Raw genomic sequence first — 17,014 nt, 5'->3', positions numbered from 1 at the left:
TTAGATTATGTTCTCTCATATATATATTTGACGATCATTTGTATCTCTTGATCCATGTATTTAAACTATGCTATGACAATACTTTTCCTATTAATATGCCTTGGTGTATTTTTCAGTTGAGTTTATTATTTTCTTCATTAATTGTTCCCGATTCATCAATATATCGAAAAGAACAGGTCATGTGAACGAATGTTTGATATGTCGGCCTACTCTAAAACACTGTTGACATTCCGTCAATGAACTCTAAGGGACGCTGTTGGTTAGTGGAAAAATTGTGTGTGTTCAGTAGATGCTAGTTGGAGCTTCCCATCCCTTTAACTGCGATAGAGAGGGGAACTGAAACACAACGACGCATTCAGGTTGGAGCTTGATGGAGGCACTCTGGCTTCAAAACATGTCTTGTTGTTTAAAGCGAATTTAAGTTCGATCAGAGCTTACTTTATTCTACAGGACCTTGGGTTTCTTCTTTTGTCCTTGTTTGGAGATTAATGTGCATTTCGTGGAGGATTTTTCCCGGTTGAAAATGGCGTTACGCCACAACGGGTGTTGCTGTTCGTGTCGGAGTCCAATATGGATAATCTTTCTATATTTCGTCTTTTTTGTCAACATTGCCAGTTGCCAGATCCGGTATTCTATTCCGGAGGAGATGAAAAAGGGGTCTATTATCGGCAACGTTGCGCAGGATTTAGGGTTGGATCTGAAAAGGCTTCGTTCAGGCCGAGCAAGAATCTTGACGGGAGAAAGCCCTCAATACGCCGATCTGAAGACAGACAAAGGGATTCTAGTCGTGAATGAGAGGATGGACCGAGAGCAGCTCTGTGGCGACGTTACACCTTGTAGCTTTAGCTTCGAAATCATCTTAGAAAATCCAATCGAACTGCATCGTGTGATAATCGAAATTATGGACATTAATGACCATTCACCTGCTTTTAAAAGTAGAAACATTTATCTTGAAATTAGTGAAATTGCGGCAGTGAATTCTCGTTTTGATTTAGAAAATGCAGATGATCCTGATGTAGCGATTAATAGTTTGCAAAATTACTTGTTAACACCCAACGAGTATTTTGTTCTCAAACAACAGTCAAAGGCAGACGGCAGCAAATTCGCCGAAATTATTCTCCAAAAACCACTAGACAGGGAGACCAATCCCCACCTTTTTTTAAAGCTGATCGCGGTGGACGGTGGAACTCCTCAGAGATCTGGTACAGTTAATATAGATATCACTGTTCAAGATGCCAATGATAATGCCCCCGTGTTTAACCAGTCTGTGTACAGGGCTAAAGTAACAGAGAATGCACTTATTGGGACCTATATAACAACTGTAAATGCCTCTGACGCTGATGCTGGTTCAAATGGTTTGGTAACTTACTACTTCTCTAACTTAAAGGGGTCACTAGCTGATATATTTAATATTGACAATGTTTCTGGTAAAATTTCAGTTACTGGTTCAATTGATTTTGAGAAGGACAGAAAATATGAAATAAGAGTTGGAGCAAAAGATCAGGGAGGATTAAATGATGCAAGCAACATTATCATTGAAGTACTGGATGTCAATGATAACGCTCCTATAATTAATGTGATGTCATTCTCTAGCCCTGTATCAGAAGATGCCCCTCCTGGGACCACCATAGCTGTAATCAATGTAAAAGATTCTGATTCAGAGAAAAACGGACAGATAGCATGTTCAATTGATTAAAATCTCCCATTTAAAATACAATCCTCATTAACTAATTATTACAACCTGCTGTCAGATGTAGTTTTTGACCGTGAAACAAGGTCAGAATACAACATAACCATCACCGCCACAGATTCAGGCTCTCCTCCCTTATCCAGTGCAACAACTTTAAGGCTTGTTATTTCTGATGTGAACGACAATGCACCAATATTCACTAAAAAGAGCTATTCAGCTCATGTTGTAGAGAACAATGAGCCAGGGGTCTCCATATTCACTGTCAGTGCTCGAGACGCTGACTGGAATCAGAATGCAAGAGTGTCGTATCTTCTGGAGGACACGCAGCTCAGTGGTAGTCCAGCCTCTACTCATGTTTCTATTAACTCCGAAACTGGAGTTCTGTATGCAGCGCGCTCTTTTGACTATGAACAAATTAAAGCACTGCAGCTAGTTGTTAAAGCTCAAGATGGAGGCTCTCCTCCCCTCAGTAGTAATGTGAGTGTGAAAATACTGATCCATGACCAGAACGACAACGCCCCTCAGGTTCTGTATCCAGTCCAGACTGGTGGTTCTCTGGTGGCTGAAATGGTGCCTCGTTCAGTAGATGTGGGCTATCTGGTCACTAAAGTGGTGGCTGTTGATGTGGACTCTGGACAGAATGCCTGGCTCTCCTATAAACTACAAAAAGCCACTGACAGGGCGCTGTTTGAAGTGGGCTTACAGAATGGAGAAATAAGAACTATCCGCCAAGCCACCGATAAAGATGCTGTGAAACAAAGACTGACTGTTATAGTAGAGGACAACGGACAGCCCTCTCGTTCAGCTACAGTCATTGTTAACGTGGCAGTGGCGGACAGCTTCCCTGAAGTGTTCTCGGAGTTCACTGACTTTACACACGACAAGGAGTACAATGGCAACCTGACTTTTTACTTGGTCTTGGCTTTGGCTGTGGTTTCCTTTCTCTTCATCACGTGTTTAGTGGTGATCATATCAGTGAAAATCTACAGATGGAGACAGTCTCGTATCCTGTATCATTCCAGTCTCCCGGTGATCCCATATTATCCACCACGGTACTCAGACACTTTGGGGACAGGGACTCTCCAGCACGTGTACAATTACGAGGTGTGCAGGACCACTGACTCCAGGAAGAGTGACTGTAAGTTCGGCAACGCTGGTAGTCAGAACGTTCTAATGATGGACCCCAGTTCTACAGGGACCATGCAGAGAATACAGAGTGAAAAGAGCATCCTGGATGAACCAGAATCTCCACTTGAGGTGAGTTCTATCAAATGTGGTTGTGCATGAATTTTCAGCCTGTTAGATAGGTTCAGCACCACCATGAAGGACAGCTCCCCTGAAGATAAGAGCAGAGTGACTGACACAGATAAGTGGCATCATCTTAGAGCTTATTTCAGACTGTGCCAATGAGCATTCTGGTGTGTGTCTTCAATTTAATTACATTGCAGCGAAAATTCTGCATTATTATGGACCATTCAATATTTATCCATCCATCTGGATTCCTGTGTTGCTTACTGACGCTAAAATATATATTTAGTTAGATCTATATGCCTTGCCATGTTTGTGTGTGTGTGTGCTTATGGTTGTGTGTGTGCTTATGGCTGTATGTGTGCTGGTGGTTGTGTGTGTGTGTGTGTGTGTGTGTGTGTGTGTGTGTGTGTGTGTGTGTGTGTGTGTGTGTGTGTGTGTGTGTGTGTGTGTGTGTGTGTGTTTATGTGCATGTCTCTGTGTGTATGTTTGTGAATAATTCTCATCATGAACAATTAAGAAAGTTTTTTTCTGATAAGTCATCTAATTTTATTAGTGAAAGCTTTTAGTGCCACAATGTTTCAGTGAATTAAAATCAGCTCTCATGTAGACTATACCTTGTCTCAATAATTAGGATTTTATTTATTAAAAATTCCCAAAAGTTCAGGGTACTTTTCTCCCAGGCCAAAGTTTAGGTTACATCGCATATTAGGAATGTGCCATCTACCATCGGGAATCAGTAATATGCTATATTAAAATCAGAAATGCATGCAACCGAATGTGTGACACCTAGGCCTACACTAATACAGTTTTGACATCTCCGTTTTGAACTCTAAGGGACGCTGTTGATCAGTCAAAAAAATGTGTGCGATCAGTAGATGCTAGTTGGAGCTTCGCATGGGTATAACTGCGACAGAGAGAACTGAATCACAACGAAGCATTCAGGGTGGAGCTTGACGGAGGAACCCTCGCTTCGTAACTCGTCGTGTTGTTTAAATTGAATTTGTATTCAATTGAGTCTTTTCTTTATTTTACCGGAGCTTGGGGTTCTCCTTTTTTCTTATTTTGGGGATATCATTGTGAGGTTCGTCGAAGATTCATTCCTATTGAAAATGGCGTTACGCCACAACCGGTTGGTTGGTTGCTGTTCGCTTCGGAATCTGATATGGATATTTTTTCCATATGTCTTGTTTTTTCTCAACATCGGCAGTTGCCAGATCCGGTATTCTATTCCGGAGGAGATGAAAAAGGGGTCTTTTATCGGCAACGTTGCGCAGGATTTAGGGTTGGATCTGAAAAGGCTTCGTTCAGGCCGAGCAAAAATCTTGACGGGAGAAAGTCCTCAATACGCCGATCTGAAGACAGACAAAGGGATTCTAGTCGTGAATGAGAGGATGGACCGAGAGCAGCTCTGTGGTGACGTTACTCCTTGTAGCTTTAGCTTCGATATCATCTTAGAAAATCCAATCGAACTGCATCGTGTTATAATTGAAATAGTGGACATTAATGATCACAGTCCTGTTTTTAAAAGTGAACGCATTGCCCTAGAAATAAGTGAAAGTGCTGCAGTTGGATCACGTTTTGATTTAGAGAACGCGGAGGATCCTGACGTAGAAGCAAATGGATTGCAAGATTACATCCTTACGCCTAACGAAAATTTCGTTCTGAAACAGCAAGATAACATTGATGGAACCATATTCGCAGAAATGATCATACAGAAACCGTTAGACAGAGAGATGAATCCTCATCTATCGTTAAAACTAATCGCGGTGGACGGTGGAAGTCCGCAGAGATCTGGTACAGTAAATATATACGTTACTGTTCTAGATGCCAATGATAATGCTCCCGTGTTTAACCAATCTGTGTACAGGGCAACAGTAATAGAGAATGCCCCCTTTGGAACCTATATTACAACGGTAAATGCTTCAGACGCTGATGCTGGTTCCTATGGTTTGGTGACCTACTATTTCTCAAACTTAAAGGGGACATTAGCTGGCGTATTTAATATTGACAATCTTACTGGTAAAATATCAGTAACGAGTCAAATTGACTTTGAGAAAGATAGAAAATATGAATTAAGAGTCGGAGCAAAAGATCAGGGCGGACTGAATGAAGCAAGTAAAGTAATCATTGAGGTAATTGATGTCAATGATAACGCTCCAGTAATTAACGTGATGTCGTTCTCCACCCCTATATCAGAAGATGCGCCAGCTGGCATGACAATAGCTGTTATCAATGTAAAGGATTCAGATTCTGATCAAAATGGGCAGATTACATGTTCTATTGATTCAAAGCTCCAATTTAAAATTCAATCATTGTTACCAAACTATTACAACCTGCTCTCAGATGTAGTTTTTGACCGTGAAACAACGTCAGAATACAACATAACAATCACTGCGACAGATTCAGGGTCTCCTCCCTTATCCAGTGCAACAACTTTAAGGCTTGTTATTTCTGATGTGAATGACAATGCACCAATATTCACTAAAAATACCTATTCAGCTCATGTTGTGGAGAACAATGAGCCGGGGGTCTCCATATTCACCGTCAGTGCTCGAGACGTAGACTGGAATCATAATGCCAGAGTGTCGTATCTTCTGGAGGACACGCAGGTCAGTGGTAGTCCAGCCTCTACTCATGTTTCTATCAACTCTGAAACTGGAGTTCTGTATGCAGCACGCTCTTTTGACTATGAACAAATTAAAGCACTGCAGCTAGTTGTTAAAGCTCAAGATGGAGGCTCTCCTCCCCTCAGTAGTAATGTGAGTGTGAAAATACTGATCCAGGACCAGAACGACAACGCCCCTCAGGTTCTGTATCCAGTCCAGACAGGTGGTTCTCTGGTGGCTGAAATGGTGCCTCGTTCAGTAGATGTGGGCTATCTGGTCACTAAAGTGGTGGCTGTTGATGTGGACTCTGGACAGAATTCCTGGCTCTCCTATAAACTACAGAAAGCCACAGACAGGGCGCTGTTTGAAGTGGGCTTACAGAATGGAGACATAAGAACTATCCGCCAAGTCACTGATAAAGATGCTGTGAAACAAAGACTGACTGTTATAGTGGAGGACAACGGACAGCCCTCTCGTTCAGCTACAGTCATTGTTAACGTGGCGGTGGCGGACAGCTTCCCTGAAGTGCTCTCGGAGTTCACTGACTTTACACACGACAAGGAGTACAATGACAACCTGGCTTTTTACTTGGTCTTGGCTTTGGCTGTAGTTTCCTTTCTCTTCATCACGTGTTTAGTGGTGATCATATCAGTGAAAATCTACAGATGGAGACAGTCTCGTATCCTGTATCATTCCAGTCTCCCGGTCATTCCATATTATCCACCACGGTACTCAGACACTTTGGGGACAGGGACTCTCCAGCACGTGTACAATTACGAGGTGTGCAGGACCACTGACTCCAGGAAGAGTGACTGTAAGGTCGGCAACGCTGGTAGTCAGAACGTTCTGATAATGGACCCCAGTTCTACAGAGACCATGCAGAGAATACAGAGTGAAAAGAGCATCCTTGATGAACCAGACTCTCCACTGGAGGTGAGTTCAATCAGATGTTGTTGTGCATGACTGTTGATTTTTACCTCATTAGATATGTTCAGCACCACTAAGATGGACAGCTCCTCTGAAGATAAGCGCAGAGAGACTGACACAAGATAAGTGACATCATCTTAGAGGTTAAACCAGACTGTGCCAATGAGCATTCTGGCATGAGTCACAATTGAAGGCATGATATGAATTGTTGGGGAATGTCTTCAATTGAATTACATTATGCATAACGGCAATTCTGCATTCTTATGGACCATTCAAATGTATCCATCCATCTGTTTGCATTCATGTGTTGGTTGCTTGTTATCAGCTAAAATGTATCTTCAATTTATCTATGTTCCTTGCCATGTTTGTGTGTGTGTGTGTGTGTGTGTGTGTGTGTGCTTATGGTTGTGTGTGCTATTGGCGTTGTTTGGGGTTGTGGCTGTGTGTGTACTTGTGGCTGTGTGCGTGTGTTTGTTTGTGCATGTCTCTGTGTGGGTGTGTGGGTGTGTGTATGTATGTTTCTGAATAATTCTCTTAATCAATAATTCAGAAAGTTATGTTGCCGATGAAGCATTGAATTAAAGAACTGAGAGCTTAGTACCACAATGTTTCAGTGAGTTCAATTCAGCTCTCCTCTAAACTATACTTTCTGTCAATAATTCCGATTTTATATATTAAAACTTGAAAAAAGTTCTCGATATTTTTTCTCCTAGGCCAAAGTGTACGTCGCATTTTAGGAATGTGCAATCTTGTAATCTTCCATGGGGAATCAGTAATATGCAATATTAAAATCATAAGGTCATACGAACGAACGTTTGATATGTAGGCCTATTCTGAAACAGTTTTCACATTCCAGGTTTGAACTCTAAGGGACGCTGTTGGTCAGTGAAATAAATAGTGTGTTCAGTAGATGCTAGTTGGAGCTTCCCATCCCTTTAACTGCGATAGAGATGAGAACTGAACAACAACGACGCATATAAGGTGGAGCTTGATGGCGGCACTCTCGTCTCGAAACTCATCTTGTTGTTTAAAGTGAATTTGAATGCATTGGGAGCTCACTTTAATCCAACGGACCTTGCGTTTCATCGTCTCTTATTTTGTGGACATTGATGTGAGTTTCGTCGAGGATTAGTTGCGATTGAAAATGGCGTTACGCCACAAAGGATGGGAATGTTGCTTTTCATGTCGGAGTGAAATATGGATTATTTTTCTATATTTCTGTTTCATTTTCAACCTCGCCAGTTGCCAGATCCGGTATTCTATTCCGGAGGAGATGAAAAAGGGGTCTCTTATCGGCAACGTTGCGCAGGACTTAGGGTTGGATCTGAAAAGGCTTCGTTCAGGCCGAGCAAGAATCTTGACGGGAGAAAGCCCTCAATACGCCAATCTGAAGACAGACAAAGGGATTCTAGTCGTGAATGAGAGGATGGACCGAGAACAGCTCTGTGGCGACGTTACACCTTGTAGCTTGAGCTTCGAACTCATTTTAGAAAATCCAATTGAACTGCATCGTGTTACAGTTGAAATACTGGACATCAACGACCATACTCCTTCTTTTAAAAATAAAAACTTGAATCTGGAAATAAGCGAATCGGCTACATTGGGCACTCCGTTTGATTTAGAGAGTGCAGAGGATCCTGATGTAGGGCATAACAGTTTGCAAAATTATGTGCTTACAGCTAATGAACATTTTGTTCTCAAACAACAATCAAACATGGATGGAAGTATATTTGCAGAAATGATTCTCCAGAAACCGTTAGACAGAGAAATGAATCCTCATCTCTCGTTAAAACTAATCGCAGTTGACGGTGGAACTCCACAGAAATCTGGTACAGTACATATAGAAATTACGGTTCTGGATGCCAATGATAATGCTCCTGTGTTTAACCAGTCTGTGTACAGGGCTACATTAACAGAGAATGCACCCATTGGGACCTATATTACAACTGTCAATGCTTCAGACGCTGATGCTGGCCCCTATGGTATGGTAACTTACTATTTCTCTAACTTAAAGGGTGGCTTGGCTGATTTGTTTAATATTGATGGTGCATCAGGTAAAATATCGGTTACTGGTAAAATAGACTTTGAAAAAGATAGAAAATATGAATTAAGAGTCGGAGCGAAAGATCAGGGGGGACTGAATAACGGGAGTAAATTAATCATCGATGTAATGGACGTCAATGATAATGCTCCAGTAATTAATGTGATGTCATTCTCTAGCCCTGTTTCAGAAGACGCCCCTACTGGGACCACCATAGCTGTTATCAATGTAAAAGATTCGGATTCAGAGAAAAATGGAAAGATAACATGTTCAATTGATTCCAAACTCCCGTTTAAAATACAGTCATCATTAACAAATTATTACAACCTGCTCTCAGATGTAGTTTTTGACCGTGAAACAACGTCAGAATACAACATAACCATCACCGCCACAGATTCAGGCTCTCCACCCTTATCCAGTGCAACAACTTTAAGGCTAGTTATTTCTGATGTGAACGACAATGCACCAATATTCACCAGAAAGAGCTATTCAGCTCATGTTGCAGAGAACAATGAGCCAGGGTTGTCCATATTCACCGTCAGCGCTCGAGACGTAGACTGGAATCAGAATGCCAGAGTGTCGTATCTTCTGGAGGACACGCAGGTCAGTGGTAGTCCAGCCTCTACTCATGTTTCTATCAACTCTGAAACTGGAGTTCTGTATGCAGCACGCTCTTTTGACTATGAACAAATTAAAGCACTGCAGCTAGTTGTTAAAGCTCAAGATGGAGGCTCTCCTCCCCTCAGTAGTAATGTGAGTGTGAAAATACTGATCCAGGACCAGAACGACAACGCCCCTCAGGTTCTGTATCCAGTCCAGACTGGTGGTTCTCTGGTGGCTGAAATGGTGCCTCGTTCAGCAGATGTGGGCTATCTGGTCACTAAAGTGGTGGCTGTTGATGTGGACTCTGGACAGAATGCCTGGCTCTCCTATAAACTACAGAAAGCAACAGACAGGGCACTGTTTGAAGTGGGCTTACAGAATGGAGAAATAAGAACAATCCGCCAAGTCACTGATAAAGATGCTGTGAAACAAAGACTGACTGTTATAGTGGAGGACAACGGACAGCCCTCTCGTTCAGCTACAGTCATTGTTAACGTGGCGGTGGCGGACAGCTTCCCTGAAGTGCTCTCGGAGTTCACTGACTTTACACACGACAAGGAGTACAATGACAACCTGACTTTTTACTTGGTCTTGGCTTTGGCTGTGGTTTCCTTTCTCTTCATCACGTGTTTAGTGGTGATCATATCAGTGAAAATCTACAGATGGAGACAGTCTCGTATCCTGTATCATTCCAGTCTCCCGGTGATCCCATATTATCCACCACGGTACTCAGACACTTTGGGGACAGGGACTCTCCAGCACGTGTACAATTACGAGGTGTGCAGGACCACTGACTCCAGAAAGAGTGACTGTAAGGTCGGCAACGCTGGTAGTCAGAACGTTCTGATAATGGACCCCAGTTCTACAGGGACCATGCAGCGAATACAGAGTGAAAAGAGCATCCTGGATGAACCAGACTCTCCACTGGAGGTGAGTTCCATCCGAACCACATCACATGTGGTTGTTCAGGAATGTTTATTTTAGCTTGTTAGATTTGATCAGCACCACCAAAAAGGAGAGCACCACTGAAGATGAGAGCAGAGAGACTGACACAAGACTAAGTAACATATTCTTAGACCTTATTTCAGACTGTTGCAATTAGCATTCTGGAGTGAGTTGAAATTGAAGGCATGATATGAATTGTTGGGGAATGTCTTCAATTGAATTAAATACGACAATTCTGCATTATTATCGACCATTCAATAGTTATCCATCAATCTGTTTGCGTTCCTGAGTTGCTTGCTGATGCTATTGGCAAAAATGTATCCTTTATCTAGATCTATGTGCCTTGCCATGTGTGTGTGGGTGTGCAGGTTGTTGCGTGTGTGTGTGTGTGTGTGTGTGTGTGTGTGTGTGTGTGTGTGTGTGTGTGTGTGTGTGTGTGTGTGTGTGTGTGTGTGTGTTTGTGAATAATTCTCATCATAAACAATTGAGAAAGTTTTGTTTCCGATAAATTATCGATTTATAGAAGTGAGAGCTTGCACTTTCACAATGTTTCAGCGAATGCAAATCAATGTAATATTTGTAGGATTCAATTCAGCTCCCCTATAGGCCATACTTTGTTACAATAATTTGACATTTCAATATCACAACTCCAAAACAATCTTTGTCATTTAATCTCCTAGGCAAAAGTGTATGTTGCATCTCAGGAATGTACAATCTACAATCGGGACTCAGTTATATGCTACATTGAAATCAGAAGGTCATACGACCGAATGTTTGAAAGACCTACTCTAAAACAGTATTGACATCCCAGTTTTGAACTCTAAGGGACGCTGTTGGTCAGTGAAAAAATAGTGTGTGTTCAGATTATGCTAGTTGGAGCTTCCCATCCCTTTAAATGCGATGGAGAGGCGAACTGAACCCCAACGACGCATTCAGGGTGGAGCTCGACCGAGGCACGCTCGCTTCGAAACTCGTCTCGTTGTTTAAAGGGAATTTAAATCAAATTGAGGGTTACAATTATCATACCAGAGCTTGATTTTTTTCTTTTCTCTTTTTGTGGATATCATTGTGAGTTTCGTCGATGATTAATTGCTTTTGAAAATGGCGTTACGCCACAACGGGTGGGAATGTTGCTTTTCATGTCGGAGTAAAATGTGGATAATTTTTCTTTATTTCGTGATTTTTCTTAACGTTGCCAGCGGCCAGATCCGGTATTCTATTCCAGAGGAGATGAAAAAGGGGTCGCTTATCGGCAACGTTGCGCAGGATTTAGGGTTGGATCTAAAAAGGCTTCTTTCAGGCCGAGCAAGAATCTTGACGGGAGAAAGCCCTCAATACGCCGATCTGAAGACAGACAAAGGGACTCTAGTCGTGAACGAGAGGATGGACCGAGAGCAGCTCTGTGGCGACGTTACACCTTGTAGCTTTAGCTTTGAAATCATCTTAGAAAATCCAATCGAACTGCATCGTGTGATAATCGAAATTCTTGACATAAATGACCATCCTCCTACTTTTAAAAATAGAAACATACGACTGGAGATCAGTGAGTCGGCTATCGTAGGTTCTCGTTTTAGTTTGGAAAATGCGGATGATCCTGATGTAGGGCCCAATAGTTTGCAAAATTATGTGTTAACCAAAAACGAACATTTCCTTCTCAAACAACGTTCTGATGCCGATGGCAGCAAATTCGCAGAAATTAATTTACAGAAATCTTTAGATAGAGAAACAAATCCTCATCTTTCATTACAGCTGATTGCAGTTGACGGTGGAAATCCACAAAGATCTGGTACAGTAGATATAGATATCACTGTTCTAGATGTTAATGATAATTCTCCCGTGTTTAACCAGTCTGTATACAGAGCTACAGTGGTAGAGAACGCCCCCATTGGGACCTTTATTTCCACTGTAAATGCTTCAGATGCTGACACTGGTTCCAATGGTTTGGTGACTTACTATTTTACAAACCTAAAAGGGGGTTTAGGTGAATTGTTTAATATTGACAGTGGATCTGGTAAAATATCAGTAACCGGTAAAATTGACTTTGAAAAAGATAGAAAATATGAATTAAGAGTTGGAGCCAAAGATCAGGGTGGCCTGGATGATACAAGTAAGGTAATTATTGAGGTGATTGATGTCAATGATAACGCGCCACTAATTAACGTGATGTCATTCTCTTGCCCTGTATCAGAGGACGCCCCTACTGGGACCACCATAGCTGTAATCAATGTAAAAGATTCTGATTCTGAGAAAAACGGACAGATAACATGTTCAATTGATTCATTTCTCCCGTTCAAAATACAATCCTCTTTAACTAATTATTACAACCTGCTCTCAGATGTAGTTTTTGACCGTGAAACAACGTCAGAATACAACATAACCATCACCGCGACAGATTCAGGCTCTCCTCACTTATCCAGTGCAACAACTTTAAGGCTTGTTATTTCTGATGTGAACGACAATGCACCAATATTCACCAGAAAGAGCTATTCAGCTCATGTTGTAGAGAACAATGAGCCAGGGTTGTCCATATTCACCGTCAGCGCTCGAGACGTAGACTGGAATCAGAATGCCAGAGTGTCGTATCTTCTGGAGGACACGCAGGTCAGTGGTAGTCCAGCCTCTACTCATGTTTCTATCAACTCTGAAACTGGAGTTCTCTATGCAGCGCGCTCTTTTGATTATGAACAAATTAAAGCACTGCAGCTAGTTGTTAAAGCTCAAGATGGAGGCTCTCCTCCTCTCAGTAGTAATGTGAGTGTGAAAATACTGATCCAGGACCAGAACGACAACGCCCCTCAGGTTCTGTATCCAGTCCAGACTGGTGGTTCTCTGGTGGCTGAAATGGTGCCTCGTTCAGCAGATGTGGGCTATCTGGTCACTAAAGTGGTGGCTGTTGATGTGGACTCTGGACAGAATGCCTGGCTCTCCTATAAACTACAGAAAGCCACAGACAGGGCGCTGTTTGAAGTGGGCTTACAGAACGGAGAAATAAGAACTATCCGCCAAGTCACTGATAAAGATGCTGTGAAACAAAGACTGACTGTTATAGTGGAGGACAACGGACAGCCCTCTCGTTCAGCTACGGTCATTGTTAATGTGGCGGTGGCGGACAGCTTCCCTGAAGTGCTCTCGGAGTTCACTGACTTTACACACGACAAGGAGTACAATGACAACCTGACTTTTTACTTGGTCTTGGCTTTGGCTGTGGTTTCCTTTCTCTTCATCACGTGTTTAGTGGTGATCATATCAGTGAAAATCTACAGATGGAGACAGTCTCGTATCCTGTATCATTCCAGTCTCCCGGTGATCCCATATTATCCACCACGGTACTCAGACACTTTGGGGACAGGGACTCTCCAGCACGTGTACAATTACGAGGTGTGCAGGACCACTGACTCCAGGAAGAGTGACTGTAAGTTCGGCAACGCTGGTAGTCAGAACGTTCTGATAATGGACCCCAGTTCTACAGGGACCATGCAGAGAATACAGAGTGAAAAGAGCATCTTGGATGAACCAGACTCTCCACTAGAGGTTAGAATTTTTCCATAACCTATTTTCCTTTTCTCTGCTGTTTCTGTCTTTCAGGACCCTGGAGAGTTATACTTGTGTGTTCAGGTTGTCGCTGTGTTCTCGTCCAGAAGTAACCTGTTTAGGGTCAGTTTAGGATTAAACTCACGTACAATTAAATTAATGAATACATATGCTTTATCATGGTTATGTAGCATAGATACGCATGTTTTTCAAATGTTGTAGTATTCTAATGCTACTCTGGGTTGAACTAGTTAGTGTTTTCACCCAATCAAATTAAACAGTTTTAATGTAATATATTACAACATCCCAAAAACTGACCCGTATAAATATGCAGACCATCTCTAAGTAATTTTTGTTCATAAAAATGTAATTACTGCCTCAATCCTTGTTAACAGAAGGTCGTTTATTTGATGGAGTAAATGTGGTGGTCCTATGTCCTGTAGTTTTCCATTTTGAACTCAAAGGGACGCTGTAGACCGCTATGCAGCAGTTTCAGACGCAATGTGTGCACCTCCTCAATAGAACTGATGCATTAGAAAGAGGACCGCCGGGTCGCACAGTCGTCTTCAAAAGGAGCCACAACAGCGATCTATGTTTATGTTATTTGAATCATGATACAAGGATTTTAAGTATTAGTTTCGTTTATCGTCATCTTTTATCAAGATCAATGTGACTTTTTCTTGATACAATTGCTCTGGAACCAAAGAGAAAATGGAGTGGAGAACAAAGACGTTGGACGTCTTGTTTATCTTCGTCCTTTCTTTCAGTTACGTGCTCAACCAGGTCAGTTATTCTATTCCCGAAGAAATGGCGACGGGTTCCTTCGTCGGAAATATCGTTCAGGATTTAGGATTGGATGTTAAAAGACTAATGACCGGCAAGGCTCGTGTGTATACAGGAGGCACTACGGAATACATATCGCTTGATAAAGAAAGAGGAGTCCTTGTCATCAAAGAGAAAATAGACAGAGAATCCTTATGTGGTGAAACTACGCCTTGTGCGCTGCATTTCCAGATAATTATTGAAACCCCGATGGAGTTGTTTCGTGTGACGGTAGAAATTACTGATATAAACGACAATACTCCCAGTTTTACCAACAACGTGAAGCGCTTTGAAATTAGCGAATCTGCAATTATAGGATCGAAATTCGTTTTGGAGAAAGCCATAGATTTAGACATCGGCCTAAATGGCCTCCAAAGCTATTCGCTTAATCCAACTGCTAACTTCGCATTGAAACTAGAAAACCAGGCCGACGGAAGTAAAAAGGTAGATATGGTTTTACAGAAATCTCTTGATCGGGAACAAAACGAACAATTGTCATTGCTGTTGACTGCTATGGATGGAGGAGAGCCGCAAATGTCAGGGACGATGCAGATACACATTACTGTATTAGATGCAAATGACAATTCCCCTGTGTTCACGAAACCGATTTATAATGCCAAAGTAATGGAAAATTCCCCAAAGGGCACCAAATTGACGACTGTAAGTGCAACGGACAAGGACAAAGGTTCAAACGGTGATATATCCTACTTAATTTCGAACAGCAAGCATCGTTTAACCGAGCTATTTCAGGTCGATAAAAAGAGTGGGGTAATTATCTTGATAGGCGATATTGACTATGAAAAAGCTAAGCATTATCAAATTGATATCGAGGCAGTAGACAATGGAGGACTCTCCGACTCAAGTAAAGTGATAGTTGATGTCGTCGACACCAACGACAACCGACCTTATCCAAACATTGTTTCTAAATTAGAATCTATATATGAGGACTCTCCTCCAAACACGGTTATAGCAATGTTGAGCATAACCGACCCAGACTCTGAAAATAACGGGGAGGTGGAATGCCATTTGATCGATAAAATTGGTATTCCGTTTAAGATAGATTCTACAATGAACGGGTTTTACAGCGTGGTAACGGAGGTAACATTAGACAGGGAAGTTGCATCCCAATATAACATCACCGTGACTTGTTCTGACCGGGGAGTACCGTCTCTCTCCAGTAGCATCATTCTCGGCTTAAAGATTTCAGATATAAATGATAACGCTCCAGTTTTCGACAGCGGATCATATGAAGCATTCCTTGTAGAAAACAACGCACCGGGCATTTCGATATTCACTATGAACGCAAGAGACGCAGACTGGAACCAGAACGCTCGTGTCTCTTTTATTCTAGAGGACTCTTCTTTAAACGGCGTGCCCGTCTCCTCCTATGTATCTGTTAGTGCTGACAGTGGAGTTATACATGCAGTCCGATCTTTTGACTACGAGCAGATTAAAGATTTTCAGTTCCGTGTTAAAGCTCAAGATGGAGGCTCTCCTCCCCTCAGTAGTAACGTGAGTGTGAAGATACTGATCCAGGACCAGAACGACAACGCCCCTCAGGTTCTGTATCCAGTCCAGACTGGTGGTTCTCTGGTGGCTGAAATGGTACCTCGTTCAGCAGATGTGGGCTACCTGGTCACTAAAGTGGTGGCTGTTGATGTGGACTCTGGACAGAATGCCTGGCTCTCCTATAAACTACAGAAAGCCACAGACAGGGCGCTGTTTGAAGTGGGCTTACAGAACGGAGAAATACGAACAATCCGCCAAGTCACTGATAAAGATGCTGTGAAACAAAGACTGACTGTTATAGTGGAGGACAACGGACAGCCCTCTCGTTCAGCTACAGTCATTGTTAACGTGGCGGTGGCGGACAGCTTCCCTGAAGTGCTCTCGGAGTTCACTGACTTTACACACGACAAGGAGTACAATGACAACCTGACTTTTTACTTGGTCTTGGCTTTGGCTGTGGTTTCCTTTCTCTTCATCACGTGTTTGGTGGTGATCATATCAGTGAAAATCTACAGATGGAGACAGTCTCGTATCCTGTATCATTCCAGTCTCCCGGTGATCCCATATTATCCACCACGGTACTCAGACACTTTGGGGACAGGGACTCTCCAGCCCGTGTACAATTACGAGGTGTGCAGGACCACTGACTCCAGGAAGAGTGACTGTAAGGTCGGCAACGCTGGTAGTCAGAACGTTCTGATAATGGACCCCAGTTCTACAGGGACCATGCAGCGAATACAGAGTGAAAAGAGCATCCTGGATGAACCAGACTCTCCACTTGAGGTTAGAAGTGATACTAAATTTTAAGATTTGTTGATTGCCAAATGAACATAATGTTGACACGCTAACTAATATATCTGTTGTATTAGCAGGACCTTAGATAGCAGCAGTGTTGCATTGCGTTATCCTTTGGTTAACACACAAATCACATTAACCCATCATTGGTGGGTTTGTTAAATGTTATTATTTATTATTTTTTATTCATGAAGTGTGTTTTTTCATTCATTGACACTATTTTCTTTTCCAACATATATAATGAGAGTGTCTCGATAGATCCATTGTGAAATAAATAGGTAGGCTTAATGCAGT

General features: G+C 42.2%; 5 protein-coding genes and 1 pseudogene across 20 annotated transcripts in view; all 6 read left to right on the top strand.

The window, feature by feature from the left end:
- LOC132465763 (protocadherin gamma-C5-like) overlaps positions 1 to 17,014 on the top strand; it is a 284,228-nt gene that overhangs the window by 155,924 nt on the left and 111,290 nt on the right. The gene's annotated exons all lie outside the window — the stretch shown is intronic.
- Positions 90 to 3,104, top strand: LOC132465786 (protocadherin gamma-A11-like; annotated as a pseudogene).
- LOC132465783 (protocadherin gamma-A1-like) lies at positions 3,524 to 6,514 on the top strand. The gene has a single exon (XM_060062589.1). It carries the CDS (start codon positions 4,051 to 4,053, stop codon positions 6,508 to 6,510), a length of 2,460 nt encoding a protein of 819 aa, XP_059918572.1. The 5' UTR covers positions 3,524 to 4,050; the 3' UTR covers positions 6,511 to 6,514.
- LOC132465775 (protocadherin gamma-A5-like) lies at positions 7,608 to 10,518 on the top strand. Its single transcript, XM_060062581.1, has one exon. The coding sequence runs from the start codon at positions 7,619 to 7,621 to the stop codon at positions 10,100 to 10,102; it is 2,484 nt and encodes an 827-aa protein (XP_059918564.1). The 5' UTR covers positions 7,608 to 7,618; the 3' UTR covers positions 10,103 to 10,518.
- Positions 10,669 to 14,310, top strand: LOC132465787 (protocadherin gamma-A11-like). Its single transcript, XM_060062593.1, has one exon. The coding sequence runs from the start codon at positions 11,165 to 11,167 to the stop codon at positions 13,610 to 13,612; it is 2,448 nt and encodes an 815-aa protein (XP_059918576.1). The 5' UTR covers positions 10,669 to 11,164; the 3' UTR covers positions 13,613 to 14,310.
- On the top strand, positions 14,306 to 16,746 carry LOC132466482 (protocadherin gamma-A8-like). Its single transcript, XM_060063734.1, has one exon. It carries the CDS (start codon positions 14,306 to 14,308, stop codon positions 16,730 to 16,732), a length of 2,427 nt encoding a protein of 808 aa, XP_059919717.1. The 3' UTR covers positions 16,733 to 16,746.

The sequence above is a fragment of the Gadus macrocephalus genome, chromosome 10 (assembly GCF_031168955.1).
Source record: "Gadus macrocephalus chromosome 10, ASM3116895v1".
NCBI lineage: Eukaryota > Metazoa > Chordata > Actinopteri > Gadiformes > Gadidae > Gadus > Gadus macrocephalus.
Note: the sequence above shows the minus strand (reverse complement) of the source record. Positions and strands in the feature narration are given on the sequence as shown.